Source organism: Typopeltis vanoorti, chromosome 23, assembly GCF_054136105.1.
Source record: "Typopeltis vanoorti isolate ZY-2024b chromosome 23, IOZ_Tvanoo_1.0, whole genome shotgun sequence".
Taxonomy (NCBI): Eukaryota; Metazoa; Arthropoda; class Arachnida; order Uropygi; family Thelyphonidae; genus Typopeltis; species Typopeltis vanoorti.
Window position 1 is genome coordinate 36,974,509 of NC_143571.1, and position 16,223 is coordinate 36,990,731.

At 35.2% G+C, this 16,223-nt stretch overlaps 1 protein-coding gene across 1 annotated transcript in view; it reads right to left on the reverse strand.

The window, feature by feature from the left end:
* LOC150093783 (salivary peroxidase/catechol oxidase-like) overlaps positions 1 to 16,223 on the reverse strand; it is a 199,873-nt gene that overhangs the window by 28,758 nt on the left and 154,892 nt on the right. Inside the window, exons 3-7 of the mRNA XM_090412512.1 lie at positions 12,329 to 12,558; positions 11,662 to 12,000; positions 9,185 to 9,286; positions 4,924 to 5,120; positions 4,395 to 4,655 (exon numbers count right to left, since the gene is read on the reverse strand). Of these exons, the coding sequence (XP_090268638.1) occupies positions 4,395 to 4,655; positions 4,924 to 5,120; positions 9,185 to 9,286; positions 11,662 to 12,000; positions 12,329 to 12,558 (1,129 nt within the window). The remainder of the gene's footprint in view (positions 1 to 4,394; positions 4,656 to 4,923; positions 5,121 to 9,184; positions 9,287 to 11,661; positions 12,001 to 12,328; positions 12,559 to 16,223) is intronic.

Here is a 16,223-nt window from a genome sequence, read left to right on the forward strand (position 1 = left end):
TCGTCAGTTGCTATAAAAGCTTTGATTCTGATGTTTAGCTTGCTGTTCCTGTTAATTAAGGGGAAGATCTGGGCGATGGCTTTAGATGCTTTTGTACACTAGTCTTGATGTGTTGGTTGAAAGTTAATTTTTTGTCGAGCACGACACGAAGGTATTTTGTTTCTGTCTGCCAGGGAATTTTAGTATTGAATAGTAAGATGTCTCCTGCAGGAGATATCGACCTTTTCGTGAAGAGAATGGCAGAGCTTTTTCGGGGATTAACTTGTAGTCTCCATTTGGAGAACACCATTTCTCTAACTTTAGAAGGTTTTCGTGAAGCTTTCTAGTAATCAGGTGTGGCCCGAGAGATCTGGTTAATAATGCATCATCCGCATATAGGGCCATGATGGATGACATTGGGTTGTGCAGAATGTCTGATATGTATATAGTGAACAGCAATGGAGCCATTAGGGATCCCTGCGGTACTCCGGCCAAGATATGGCGCTGAGATGAGGTAGTACCGTTGATCTAAACGTACCATTGTAAGTGAGATACAGGCTAAGATAAGTTGATGTAGCAATCCGAAGTACCATATTTTGTCAAATGCTTTGGATAGATCAATAAAAACAGCTCCAGTGTATTGACGCCAGTTGTAGCGTGGTAATATATTCAACTATTCTCAGGATTTGCTGGGTAGTACTATGGTGTTGCCGAAAACCGAATTGCTCTTTAGGAAGGATGTTTAGTTCATTTACTGAGGCTTGAGGTCGTGAGAGGATGACCTTCTCTGCGATCTTACCCAAGCTGGAGAGGCTGATAGGACGATCATTCTGAGGCAGGTGCGGGTCCTTGCCACGCTTATGAATTGGGATTACATCAGCCTGTTTCCAGGTGGAAGGAAAATAGTGAAACCTTAAGATTGCATTTATTATTATGGTCAAGTGCACTACAGCTTTTCGGGTTAGAAGCTTGATCAGCCTATTTGAGATACCATCTGGACCAGGAGCTTTTTCGTTCTTTAAATTTTTAATAATATCATATATTTCAGCAGGGGATATGAGTGCAATATGGTCAGCACCAGTATCAGGAAGTTCTAATGAGTGCCTGACCTGTCTGTGAATTTTAAGTAATCGAAGTCTAAGTTTTCATATGAAGGATTGCACTGCTCTTCTAATTTTTTTGCTATGGCTTTTGCCTTTTCTACATCTGTGTGAACAAGGCATTGGTCAGAAAATATTGGGGGGATGGAATCTGCCTTTGTTTCTGATTTTTCTCAGTAGTCCCTATTTTAACTAAGTAGGCGAGATAGAGACTAATTTTTCTTCCCATAATTGGTCTCTGTGAGTGCATCTCTCACTCACACACACACACACACACACACACACACACACACACACACACACACACACACACACACACACACACACACGCACGCACACACACACACACACACACATATATATATATATATATATATTATTTATTTATTTATTTATTTATTTTGGTATAAAGCTTAAGAATTATTTTAAATTTAAAGTTTTAAATGTATAGTTCATTTCTAAACTTAATTTTATTTTAGATTAAATTTAAATTAATTAGGTTTAATTAAATTAAATATAATTGTTGAAAAGAACATTCAGCAATTATATTCCAACACGACATTGAAATGATGATTATTAGACCCGTTGTTGACGGTTGTATTAAGTATACTGCAGTTTAAGATCTCTTAAAGTGCAAATGGGAATAACACCATTCCCTTTGATTATAAATGACCTAGACTCGATTCTCGTATACGATGTGAAGAATATTTACCGAAATATGCCACCACTGTCTGATAATGAGAATAACTGCGTGTAGTTTGATTCTAGTTGGAGGATCAAAGAGGAAGTACCTAAATTAAGCAAGAACTTGATTCAGAAGATAACTGTAGAACTGAACCCATATCCTAGATCAGCCGGAGCGCTTTACATAAGAACTCATTACGCCACTCCTCCCGTCGAAACATTTAATGGTACATTTTATTTTTAATGGTGATTTTCACACTGCATCTCATCCCATCTCTCTCTGCCTGTTAGTCTCGACAGTCTGCCATGGCCAAGTAACTTGACTTATTTTAAACTAATTAATGCTCTTTTAACTTGTCAGATACGACACTGTGGCCTCTCGTGTTGTAAAGAATCTAACTACTCATATTATTATTATTATTATTATTGGTGAATTTAAATTTATTTGAAAGGAGTGAAAATCTGAAGATATAATCAGTACCGATAAATGTATTATTTTCTTAAAAATATAGGAATTCTCTGTTTTCATCCATTAAGAACATTTTGTCTACTAAATTAAAATTTTAATACATTTTTCATTTGTTTACATTACGAATCAAATCTTATAAACTAGAATTTCGCACTCATTTACGACATTTGATGGACATTTTCATTTTTAGCATATTTACACCATTTAGCAAACAATTCACAAACAAAAGCTGTCAAACACAAATTTAGTAATGGGAAAGCAATGGCAGTGCTGACTCACACAGCTATGAAATATGTTAAACAAAACAGAATATTTCATATAATTAAATACTTATTTGTTCCGTAGTGGAACAAGGAAATATTTAAATTTTGATAAATTTATCTATTTAGGCAAGCAAATAAAAGCTAAAATTAAGTTTTAAAACACAAATCGTTTGGTTACAAGTAATAATGATGGAATCGTCTCGTGAAAATGGAATAAAAATACTAAAAACAGAAAATGTCGCATACTGCTATTTATACATTTTCTGTGTAATCGCTTACTTCTGTTCCTAATAAAGTGTGGCCACTTTATTAGGAACAGCATTGAATAACGAGTAGGATCCCCTCCCCTCACCCTTTTTTGCCTTAGGAAAGGGCTATATTCTATGTGGCTTTGATTCAACTAAGTGCCTAAAACGTTCCTTAACGTTCCTTTCGCTGTCATCGCCAAACTGTTGCACATTGGATGGTGACGGTTTGCTGCTGCAAACTGCTCGTTCTACCTCATTCCAGAGGTGCTCTGTTGGGTTGAAGTCTGGAGACTGAGCTGGACATTGAAGTAAAGGAAAAGCGATGTCGTATCCCTCGAATCACTTCAACACGCTGCGAGCTTTTGTGGCATGGCGCATTATCTTGCTGCAAGTACCTATTTGACAATGGGTAAACTGCGGCCATGCGTGAGCGTGATCAGGGATGATGTTAAGATAGGCTGGGGAATTCAGGCAGTGTTCAACTGGTATCAGGCAACCTAACATGTGCCAAGAAAGGGTTCACCCACGCTATTACACTCCTTTATACTACCCCGAGCAGTTGCTATTTGGCAGGAAGGGGTCCATGGTCTCATGTTGTTGCCACCACATTCTGGTTCTGCCATCAGCATGATATGGTATAAATTCGGACTTGTCAGGCCACGCGTCATTTTTCCAGTCCACAGCTGTCCAGTGTTGGTGATCACTTGTTTGCTGCATCCCAACTCCTGTTCTTAGTTGACAGTATTTGTACCAAGATGGTGACCCACTCTTCTACCTCCGTGACAGCGTTAAACGAATTGTGTGCTTCAGGATGATGTTCTGACTCCACTATTGTACTGAGCTAATTTGTTGTAACTCTCCTGGTACGTTTCACAATCCTTGTCATTCTTTTCTGACCTCGTGCATCAATGAGATGTTTCAATCCACAGAATTGGCACTGAATTGAAGTTATGTGATTATTATACCATCCATGATACACCCTAAAATGAAGCCCAGAAGAGTAGACGCTTGTGAGAGACTGCACTAACTTGTCTGTACCAACAATCATTCCACTCCCAAAGTCACTATATTACGCTTTTACCCATTGTCAGGATGCCTGTCTGCCGATTTATATAGCACACTGCAGCCTCGTGACTCAGCATCTTCAGGAACGGACTAATCTTCTAAATGGATACCTAATAATGTGGCCACACAGATTCATGGATGGAAAAATTCGGTTTATCATATTCAGGGTAACGCTGTTCAAATCGTGTAGTATTTTACTACGTCTAAGTATTGTTAGAGTAGTTCTTAATATATTATCTCAGTTAATTACCCATGTAATGCTTTTTTCATTGTTACAGGGTAACAATACTTGAAAACAAAAATAGATAAATACTGCAAACGCCAACAGTGTCTTCCCTATTTAACCACGATAACCGATTTCTACAAAATTCGCAGCTCTCTCTATCTTGATTACAATTTCTTACTATTAAAATTATTAAATTTTGCATAAATTAATTGTAGTGTTCATATTTTAATTTCCCCCTTAACCGACAATTTTCTGTCGTGTAATAACGCATTCCAATTACGTGAAGTCGAGTAATATTTATAAATTTAGTACTTAACACTTTAGTTTCAAGAATATCTCATCGGATGTTAAACAAAATACCTGAAACAGTTTCTCATCATCCCAATGAGGATTGATAACAGCCAGATGCGCTGCTAGCCGATTATGTTCTCTCATCCAGACCGTGTGCATCGCTGTTAGCCCTCTTTGCTCGTTCACCCTGTCATCACCTGTCATGAAAACACTTTGCATTAGAAGTTTCGTTGCTCTTTTGAGGGTATTTGGCGATTTAATTATATTCCTAGGCAAGGAATCTGATTTTTTCCCCAGTCCACTCTCGTCAACAGCAAAAAACAACAAAAACTAATTAAAACAGATGCATTTAGAATTACAATAAAAATGATATAAATAGAAGTAAACATTAAAAATAAACATTCTTAACATTACTAAAATATCACTGTTTTTAAATAAATAAATATTACTATTTTATATTTTATTATTACCATTATATAGTAGTAATATTACTATAACTATTTTTAAAGCAAATATGATTTTTTTAAAATCGTAATCAATGATCTATTTTGGCTTGCAGGGTACGAACCCACACTTTAAGATATATTACACGACTAACCTGCCTGGAAACAATTCCTTTCATCCCTAATGGTGCAATCTGATATTGTTCCATGAGCTGCAATGGGAAGAAGCGATTTTCTCCATTCAAATGATATTTCTTGAAGTCTTCCTTGGTGCAGATAAAGAATAAATAGAACAAATAACATCGTGTTGTGAAAATTTCACAAATGAAATAATAGTAAATGCTAAATGATACTGGTATTAATAATAACATATTAATAAAATTAATCATACTCTGCTCATAGTGTAATATTGTTATCCCGTCATATAATGAAAATAGTAAAAATGAATAGCATAGGTAAACATGGAGACTTCGACTTGAATCATCAAATTATAAATATTATAAATAATATTAAAATATATGAGCCTTCGCAATCAGTTGGTATAGACGAGCTATTTGGTTGAAAAGACGCGTGTTCTGTCAGCTACGTGAGGAACCTTTATCAGGTCTTTTCATGAAATGGTGAGCGTGCCGTTCTCAATACGGAGGTAGAAGGCCCTCTCCCTCCAACCCCGGAAACTCAGGTTTGTATGAAGAGGTAAATCGATGCCGTGAATACACAGTTTTCTACCTCTGCAGACAAAATCCTGACCACCTAGAGCGATGGCGCAGAGAAATGGCAAGCCGGCTCCATTAAATTGTCTAAATCTCTTAATCGGGGATTCAACCGATCTCGAATTGATGAGAAATAGAGAGAGAAAATATATAAATATAAATTAATGGATCTAGAATGTAATTGTAATTTTCATTTTTATGATCATTGCAATATACAAGAATAAAACACAATCTTGGTGAAACAACTCAGAGGTGAACAACATAGAGGGGTCTTTCCGACCATTCTTGGATTAGTTCATACCAATTGAAATGAGAAAAAACCACGTTACAATGGGCTTTTAGTTCATCTTTTTAGTAGAATGCATTGATTCATTAAACCAACGAGTGCTTTAAAGTAAATTAACGAACTATATAGCCCATGATTTCTCCTAAAAAAAACTACTGAATTCCACGAAGCAATTTACAAACCGAATCACAATTTATTATAATTGTTAAAACATTCGAGAGGATCAATGTATGTCATAAGAATTATTTTTTCTTTAAATTCATAATGTTCGGTAATGTATTTTATTAAGAACTCAACGAGTGTGTTTATTTAAAATCTAAAATAGAATTTAAAGTTTAAAAAAAGACTTAAATGTATTTCGTTTTAAAAACTGGTGATGTTAACTAAAATTTAATTTATTTTTCAGCAACCTTACTCTAGAACCCAGAATTTTTCAAGCTTTTGATCGATCTTTATATTTGAAGGCGAGTTAGCGGTCACATAGGTGATAGGGTTTTCCTCTAGATAACGCAAGTTTATCACCCCCCCCCCCCTCCAACACACACACACACACACGCCGAAACAGACACACTGACCAGAGGATAGAAGTTAACAGAGGTGGTATACTTCGTCTCATGATAATAGTTGCTTCTTCGGCCGTAATTCCGAATAATCAAGTTCAGCCTTACTAGTTGACGGCTAGCTCGGTATATTCAATACCAATATGTTCGATTTCCCACACGTCAATAGCCAAATATGAGAAACCTCGTCCGTCTTAAAGACAGATCTCGTATATGACTTTTCTTTGTGAAAAAGACTCTATTTCTTTGTTAAAAATTGAATGTATTGATATATATTAACATATAAATCTTTTATTTCTTATTTTTTCAATATTTATATTTCACTGATATTATCGTCTCTTGGGTATCCAGATAAAAATGTGACGTGCTTTTTTTGTATTATCTTTCCAAATAAACTTAACAGAACTTTAATCTTATGGGACATCAGTGAAAGCGGAACAACAGTTGAGAAACACTGATTTAGAGTGACTTGAAATAAACTAATTTTACTTCCTTCCTGCAGTTGATATCACGGAAAGAATTGAATTTCATGTCCATTAGGGTTGATGACCCTGTTTTTTTTTTTTTTTTTTTTGACTGAGAAAATGGAAGATTTACAGAGAGTGAAGTGTTTTTTTTTTTTTTTTTTTTTTATAGAACTAAGCAGCAAGCAGCTCTATAGAATAAAATTCCAGAAGAAGTTAAGAATATTATCGAATGAAGCAATTAATTCGGGCATATCAGCGAATGAAAGAAAAACACAAATAATTGCTTCAACAATCTCTTTGCTTCTAAGCATAAAATAGGGATGTTGTACTGAGAAATTTCATAAATTTAACGGCAAAAGGCAATTAGCTATGCTTTATTTACAACATAGCTTTTTTTCATAATTTTCAATAAAACTAAATATGCTTGATTAAAAAGTATGAAGCTAAAACGATGGGAAAATACTTAGTAATTTTACGAGCTTTCTTTTTTTGCAGGCACACCATCAATCCTATTATTATTGGAAGAAAATAACCCAAAAAATCACGAGGTTATGAAGTCTTTGTTTACTAAGTTGTATCATTTGCGAATTGCAAACGACGCTACTAATTTTTTTTCATGATTAGTGGGGTCATTGACGAAAATAGAACACTACATTTGAAGTGTCTAGTTTTACTGATCTTACCTGACAGATATTTATATCTGAGGGATTTATCTAGTCCTGGTTCATACGAGTGCAAAGGGGGGAGGGGGTTTACTAGTAGCAAATTAACGACTTGATATAAACTCAAAAGTCCCTCAAAATGCCTTTTAGGGCCCTATATTCCAAACTTTCTCACGGCCAGCTATTAGAGTTCCTAGATTTTCCGTCATCCCCCAAGGCTTAAGGTAGCGCGATCTCATATTTATATTAACCCCCCCTTCCATGTCTTTTGAATTATACAGCATTGGTCCTGTCAAAATAAACTAATAGTTCCAGCTGAGAACGAGACAGCATCCCACTACCACCAATATTGCATCGTTTTACGAAGCTCCCCTTCCCTCTACACATCCCTCCCACACACAAACAAAAATCTTGAACCTTCTACTAATGGCCTATTTGTTCTGACAGTTCGATGAGATGAAAAAAGATCAAAATTATTCTATAAATAAACTTACCAATATAAAAATAAATAAATTATATTTATTGTTGTTAATTTTTGAATTTTGATTATTGGCTAAGTTACCTGAAGATATATCCACGAGGTTATAAACGTGTGTGCATATATCATGTTTTTTAATTTAATTTTATTATAACGGGAAACGCTTTTTATATATTTTATTAATAAAAATGTAATCAGAAATTAAAATGAAACCTTAAAATTAAGACATATATGTAGTTAAAGGATGTACCTATTCTAAAAAAAAAAAAAAAAACTTGCACTTCGATATGCGATGAAAATCATCGATTTTCACTTTCCGTATATTATCAACAGCAATTATATGTATTTACTGTGTATGTTTTAAAGTGTGAAGAACTTGGATATCACTCCTCGGTAGTATAGTGGTTAGTATCCCTGCCTGTCACGCGAGAGACCGGGATTCGATTCCCCGCCGGGGAGTTTTTCCCCCCCTTTACGCATTCACACAAAGCACTGATATGCTATAGGTGTCGAAACATGCCCGTGTGTAGGATTGTTAAAATACTAATAAAAATAACCTATTTTATTGTTATTGCACTATGTAGGTTTTCTTAGGAATAAGTTTAATAATTGTGGTTATTCTTGTGTTGTTGGTTAATTATTATTTTCCCATTTGCTAGTTATTATTGTTGTAGTTTTTTTTGTTATTGCTCTTGTTGTTGTAAATTCATTTGTGTTCCTGTTGCTTTCTTGCTAATCTCGTTCTTGTATCGTTGTTGATGTTGTTTGTTAAGTATTGTGAGTATTTCTTAATTGATTATCATTGTTGTTTGCTAGTCGATTATTTATTGTACCATTGTTTTATTAACTGATTAATCATTGGTGTTTGTAAATTATTGATTGTTTTTGTCGTTCTTCGACTGATTTCATAATTAATAATTATTGTTGTTTGTTAATTGTAGTTCTTGTATTATTGTCGTCGATTGTTAATTGTAATTCTTGTATTACTGTTGTTTGTTAATCGGTATTCATCTTGTGTTGTTCTTTGTTAAATAGTGCTTGTGTATTATTCGAATTTGAATTGGTAAATACTTTTGTTACTAAATACGAATTTGAAAAATCCTTTCTAAGTCTGAGTTTCTAAATCCTTTTGCTATCAAACTTAATTTCTAAATCGTTTTTTGTGTGCTCCAGTTTCAAGCTAATCTAATTTCGAAAACTACACTTAAGCTATGATTATATTATTATACTAATTGTTTATATGAAATTACCTCCAAGGAAACTTCTTAAATTAATTTCTTCTTCTTTTGAAGATCCATACACGCTAGAACCATCCAAATATGACGTCACTTGATTGATCTGTTCCTGATGACCTGCAAATGAATGATAAAAACCTCTGAGTATCAAAATTTATGGTTTTGTGTCCATCAAGATAGATTTCCCTAAAGACAACGAAGTGGGTGTAGCTCGGTCAGCTCGAGAATCCAAATAGAAACAGTGGTGAAGTTTCCATGGATACAAGCATCTCTCAAGCACGTCTGGTTAAATAAGATAAGAGGATTAGAGAGATGGACAGGAGACAAAGCTGCGATAATATGAAAGGGAGGCCTCCGAGTATACCACACTTGACCTACAATAACTTGTATTCTGATGCTCGAACATGATCAGATTGTAGTCGCTTAATATTATCTTCGTTTTGATCAGATGATAAGTAATCCGAAAAGCAGTTGAGACAAGAGGAGCAAAGTAATAATGAGATTAATGATTATTACTCTTACAGTAAAGAAAAGAGAGCACTAAAGAAAATAGTATGTAAACATAAGTTAATATGTTTGCTTCTAAGAAAATAGAACAATTAACCGGTAATGTGAGAGGGAATTGCAGGCAACTGAAAACTCTTTCTTCTTTTTCAGAGACCTAATCGCTCTTTACGGCTTTTTGGACTTATGACCGATTTTTCTTTTAAAGTAATCCTCGGCTCGCTCAGCATCCTATAGTATAGACCAGGAATGGGAAAGTTCTTCGGTAATAAGAGCAGCATATAATGCATTTTTGAATGTTCAAGAGCCGCAGAAAATATTATTTTAAAATTGTATTTATAAATAATAAATTACAACTATATAGTAGTCCTACTCACCAAAGAAGAATGTGTTTAATCTCTACTCGTTGAAGGCTTTGATTGATTCTTCATTTGTGCAGTTAATAGTTTAAAATTTAGCTGGTAGGATGTCAACGCTGTTCTAAGAAGCTCGGTGAGGTGGCTGTTAGTGAGGATAGCATGATGTTTTGATAAATTTAATTACAGAGAAGACAGATTCACAGCAGTAAGTTTTCCCAAAAACAGAGAGTAGTCGGAAGCCAGTTTTCTGAAGATTGGGATACTTTGCTTCTGGGATTTGTTTCCAAATGTCAGTTACAGATGAGCTTTTATGTATTAACTTCAAACCCACATCTTCCTGCAGCTCAATAAGCTCTGTCTCTATTGAAGCAACATTCGCAGTAAAAGGTGCAACAACAGGACATCCATTGTTGATGACATCAATCACAAAAGGATTCACATGAAATTCAAAACATGGCTTTAACTTTTTTTAATTTCTCAAACCTATTCTCAAAATTATTTATAAAGTGTTTCTACGTTTGCTCAGTTTACTGAAACAATCCTTTGTCTTGTTTCAGTTGTTCGTATTTCCCTAGTTGTGTTCCGCTACCACCACAAGCGCGTAACTTTGTGTGTACTGCAAGAAGAGTGATGACGCAGAGTCTAGGTAACAAAGGCGGTGGTAATGCAATGATCATAGTAGTCGCTTTTGGAACTAATTTTGGCTGGAGCAACACAGGCCATCAAATGTCGAAACACTTTTTACCAACCAAATACTAGAGTAAAATCCACATTAACAGCCGTTTTGGAGATACCATTTAAAAGCTAAAAATGTAAAGTTTCAAAATATGTTTTTTATTTATCTTTAAAGCATTTAAAATAAAATATTGGTACATACTATACTACTATAAATCATTAACATAAAAGTTTAGAAAAAATGGCAATGAAAACCAGTATTGTCTTGGGAGCCGCAGTTTGCCCACCCCTGGTAGAGACAATTGCTTGTTAGTAAATAAGAACTCGATTTCGGTCATGGAAATATTCAATTAGATCCATATGAGACGTCAAGTGAAACTGTTTCATTATACGCTTTACATATTTCCTCTTAACTTGTAAAGATTCAATGGCCTGTTATTACTTAGTAGCTTGGTTACACACAAACCTAATTAATGTAATTTAATGTAATGATGGGTAAGTTAATTCCGTATTACATCTCCATGGTCTTTTTTGTCTGTCGAAGTGGATATTTTCTGTATTTGTATGTTTTTCATTACCTAAAACCCGAATTACAAAAAATAAAACCGTATAGGACCTTGTAGCTCACTTCATTTCAAACATTTAACCTCATAAAGATTCTTTGCATACTATATAGCATTTGAATACTATATCTTTCTACCCAAAGAGCATTGTCCATACCTACTGATCTGTGAGATTCCTTTGTTCCCATCTATCCATGAAGTGAAATGAGAAAATCATGTATAAAAAAAACCATGAAATCCTCATTATGAAAATAAGCAAACTGAACATCACTAATGGGAAAAAAATTGAAATAAAATAACATTGAAAACTTAAAACGATTAATCAAAAATGATTTCATAAAATAACATGCGGACGTGACAATCGAATTTATAAACAGATGCTTATACTTACCCAATCCACAGTTCTCTCTGGGCACAGGACTAGACCTGACAAATTCCATGCACGTTTGATTATACTTCGCAAAAAATGGATCGTCACGAGGGATAGTGATGGGATAACAAGATGGGTGGCGTAATTCTGCAGGAATTCCACAACATCGGATTTTTGTACCGTTAAATCCGACGGTGTTGGCGCTATGAGTGATGTCGTGGTCTATGAACTGTCCCCATTGCATTAGCATTAACGTTGCTCTAGAGGACGGTCGATTCTCATCTTGTATTAGAGAAGAACTTAAAAGCCGTGCACTTGGTAAAAGAGATCCGTTTTTCATCACACGTGGTTCAGACACGCCTTAAAAAATTACAATGAAGTGAACTAAAAATCATATTCAGTGAAACAATACAAATCACAATACAAGTATCCTTATAGTCTTTATAAGGACCGGCTTAGTGAAACAAATTTTTTTTTCAAATTATTAATAATTATAATGTAAGAAGAAATAAGGTGTATTAACAAAAATTAATAAAATAATTAAAATATTTAAAAATTAATAAAAGATTTAATTACTTAATAAAAATTATAAATAATAGATAATTTTTATAGTAAAAAATTTATATTTTATATCAGTATCATGCGTATTTTTCCTATAATATATACTATATTATGTTGCATAACTTACCGTCTGCATAGTCAGCTGGTAAAAACCGAACGAAGGAAGTCATACTACGTCCCCAGTAGGGATTATCCAAATTATTATAACTACCATCCGCAGTTCTATATCTAAGGTTATTTTCTGGAAAGCTAACAGGTTCATTGAGAAACCAGTAAGGACAATCATCGCCTAATGTCGTAGTGCTAACATCAACATTTTGCAAGCCATGAGTAATCTGGTCTTTGTTTAAATCGAATCTGTTAAAAATAAATAAATTGTCAAGTATGAATTTTTTTTATTCATTAATTAAAATTTTTTATTCATTAATTAACATTTTTTGATTAATTAATTTAAATTTATTCATTAATTTAAACAATACATTGTTTAATCTTATAGTTTGTAAGATCGCATAGTGAAGTTGAAAGCGATGATTTTTTTTAACGCTGAAAAATGCGGATAGGATATTTATAGAGGTGACTAAATGAGCTCAAACTCACTCAGATCCATACAGATAACTGATAACCTCAGTGGAGACTAGGGAAAACCCGGTTAGAGAGAGAGAGAGAGAGAGAGAGAGAGAGAGAGAGAGAGAGATTATCGAATTCAAGGTGCTCATTTTCATCAATTTAGTTGTTTGATGACATGTAACTGGGAATTATTACTCATTCATACTACGTTTATTCAATTTTACTGAAAGCGCTCAGGTTCCGTTTCCGTGTAGATTCAATGCTTTTAAGTGCGATGTAAGTGAATCTCAGAGGGGAGAACAGCGATTCGGTTCGTATTTTCTTAAACATAGTATGCTTGTAGTCACCCGTTTCAACACCATGCAATAATACTAGCATCCACATATACACAAGGGAAAGCCTTACTGTTTGGAGAGTAAACTTGTAGCCTCCAACGAAGCAACGGCTTGTCTAGCGAGTCTTTTTCCCTGCGGTCGAAGCTTGGAAAAGACTGCCACATAAGCTGCAGGATCATCATTAGACAAGCGAATACCTGAAATGAATCGCAGTCATGAAAGCCATAAATCTCATATTAGAATCAAATCTCAAATAAATTACATATAATACAAAGGAATCAAAGAAGACTTAAAAAAAGATAGATTGAGAGCAAGAAGACAGGATAATCCATCTTTTTCATAAATGCTTCTGATCTTTTTATCTATCACAAATTACTTTTTTTTGTACACAATGCGATTATCTGCTAGAACGAACATCTTACTTTGATATGTGTCTTTACATTTGCTTAAAACGAGCTCCTTACAAAATATTTTTTTGTAAATAGAAAGTTCAACACACTTATGCAATGATACATAATTTATATACTGTATTAATAAAATTATTTCATATATTTCTATTGTTTCATAGATATTTTGTTATTGTCATTAAATGACATTTGACCTCTTGGATTAATGTGTGCCTATGACAAGTTCGAGTTGGTGGTGCTAAGGAGGTCTGCTTTATTTTAGAGTTCGATTTTGATTTTGTCTTGCTTGTGTGGTGGTACCACCTGGAATAGAAAGAGAAATGGAAGCAGACGAGCAAATGTTTCTACTAAGGACCTTTGCAAACGAACAGAAGGTACGTGTGATATATTTTACATGAGGCGTATTTTCTGCATTTGGCCCTAAATAGAAAACTGCCGCTCAGAAACTATTAAAATAAAGTTAATCCTGTGATGTATTTTCAAGAACATGTTATGGTACTGAAAACTAAGGGGTGACGAATATCTAAACGAAAATTAACATCCCGGAATAAATGCTAATTAAAATTATATGTCATAGCTCGTAAATATACATGAATATGAGTATTATAATTTGAACTCATCTGGAGTTATTCGATCATTCTCAAGAAAGCGTCTCTTGCGTATATCGACGAACAGTTAAATGCAAAGGATCCCCTAACCTAATATGAGCACTAATTCAGAATCTTAGTTATTTTGCAAGCAATCAGACTACGTATCAATATCGAATAGGTATATAGTTTCAGGGGGTGCAATTCCAGGGGTGTAATTCTAGCTTGCCTCCTCATAGTGCACTTGGACAAATTCGGACAACAGGTCCAATATTTCTAGTTATCTTGCCTTTGTCGTCTGAATTTGCGAAATTAACGTTGAGGGTATATGTAGAGCAAAATTTGAATACCTCTCAAAGATTTAGATGACAACAATGTCGACGTTATTCTTGTTCAAAAGACTCACCGTAAGGATTAGGTCCAACTCCACCGCAGGGGTGGAATTCCTGGTGACATTTTCATTGGAACCACTTACCATCATGCTAAGTAACATGGTAAGTAACATAAGTAACATGGTAAGTTACTTATGTACGTAGTAACCTAGAAGATTCCCACCTCATTGCAACAAGTATTGTCAGCGGCGTGCATTTGATGACAACCAAGATAGGGAACATAACCATTACCGACCTGTATAAATTCCCCGTCCTCCTGTGGCCCTCTGTAAGTTTTACCAGTGCAGAATCACCCTGGATGCATATAGGTGACTTCAACAGCCACCACACACAATGGAAATATGCTTCCAACAATGAATGGAGAGAAATTCATAACATGCACCTAATTTTCGATGCAAAAGATGAATCTTCCTTCCGGTCATCAGCCTAGAACAGGGAGTACAACCCTGACCTCTGCTTCGTCACTCACGACAACAACGGACGACAATTATCTACATCGAGAAGAGTTCTCTCCAACTGTCAGTGAAGCCAAAATAGACCAATTATATTAAAGGTAGGTCTGCAGGTATCCATTGTCAGATCCATCCAACATCCCTACTGGAACTTCCAGAAAGTCGACTGGAATATTTGCTACCTGTCTTAACAAATGTGTCCGTTGGATTCCTCCAACAAGCAATAATTACAAGAGATTCGTGGGAGCTGTCTTAGCTGTCGATAAGAAGACCATACCAAAAGGCTTCCGCAAGGAGTATATCCCTGGATGGGACGATGATAGTAATAACGTGTATCAAGAATATCTAAAGTGTGGCGACCCTTACGTTGCAGATGAACTCATTCACAGTCTTGACAACAACCGACAGAAGAAATGGAATGAGACAGTAGAAAGGCTCGATTTTATGCACCCCATTAGAAAAGCATGAAGCCTTCTAAGAAAACTAGGTAGTGGCATCCTGACTGTCTGGGAACAATCAGCTATTTCTCCTAACCAATATGCATCACATATTGTCAACACATCAAGATATACCGCCAAGGACAAACAACACACACTTCAAATAAAAATAAAACTTACATATTTGAAAAAATAACAGACCATCAGACCCTTTATATTCGTGACCTTTCACTCTTGAAGATATTGACACTGCTATAGTGGATATGAAACAAGGAAGGACTCCAGGTTTCGATAGAATTTCTTCCTGATTTCCTATTGAAATCAGGCCAAAAAGCTCGACAGTGGTTGGCTTGCTTCTTCTCTGACATCCTCCACACTGGTAGGCTCCGGAAAGAGTTTAAGAGGACAAATTATCCCCATCTTAAAACCAGAAAAAACCAACAACAAACCAGAAAATTACCGACCAATCGCCCTTCTTAGCGCCTCTTATTAGCTCATAGAAAGGTTCATTCTCAATAGAATTGCCCCAAAGATAAGTTAGAACAAGTCCCAGTGTTCAAGAACAATGCCAGAAAACAGGTGTAGCTTTTGCAGACCTTACCGAGGCTTATGATGCAGTCTGAAGGCAAGGCGCAATTTGCAAGTTACTTCGTGCAGTCCCTAATTGAAAACATGCTAGTAACCGCCTGTTCCAAGTGTTTATGGACGAGAACAAAGAACACTGGATAAAGAATTAGCACAAGGATCAGTTCTGGCTTCCCTCCTTTCTACCTTATACATTGCAGATTTGCCTGATACAGCCTCCAAGAAGTTTTGTTACGCTGACGACATTACTATAGTCAACA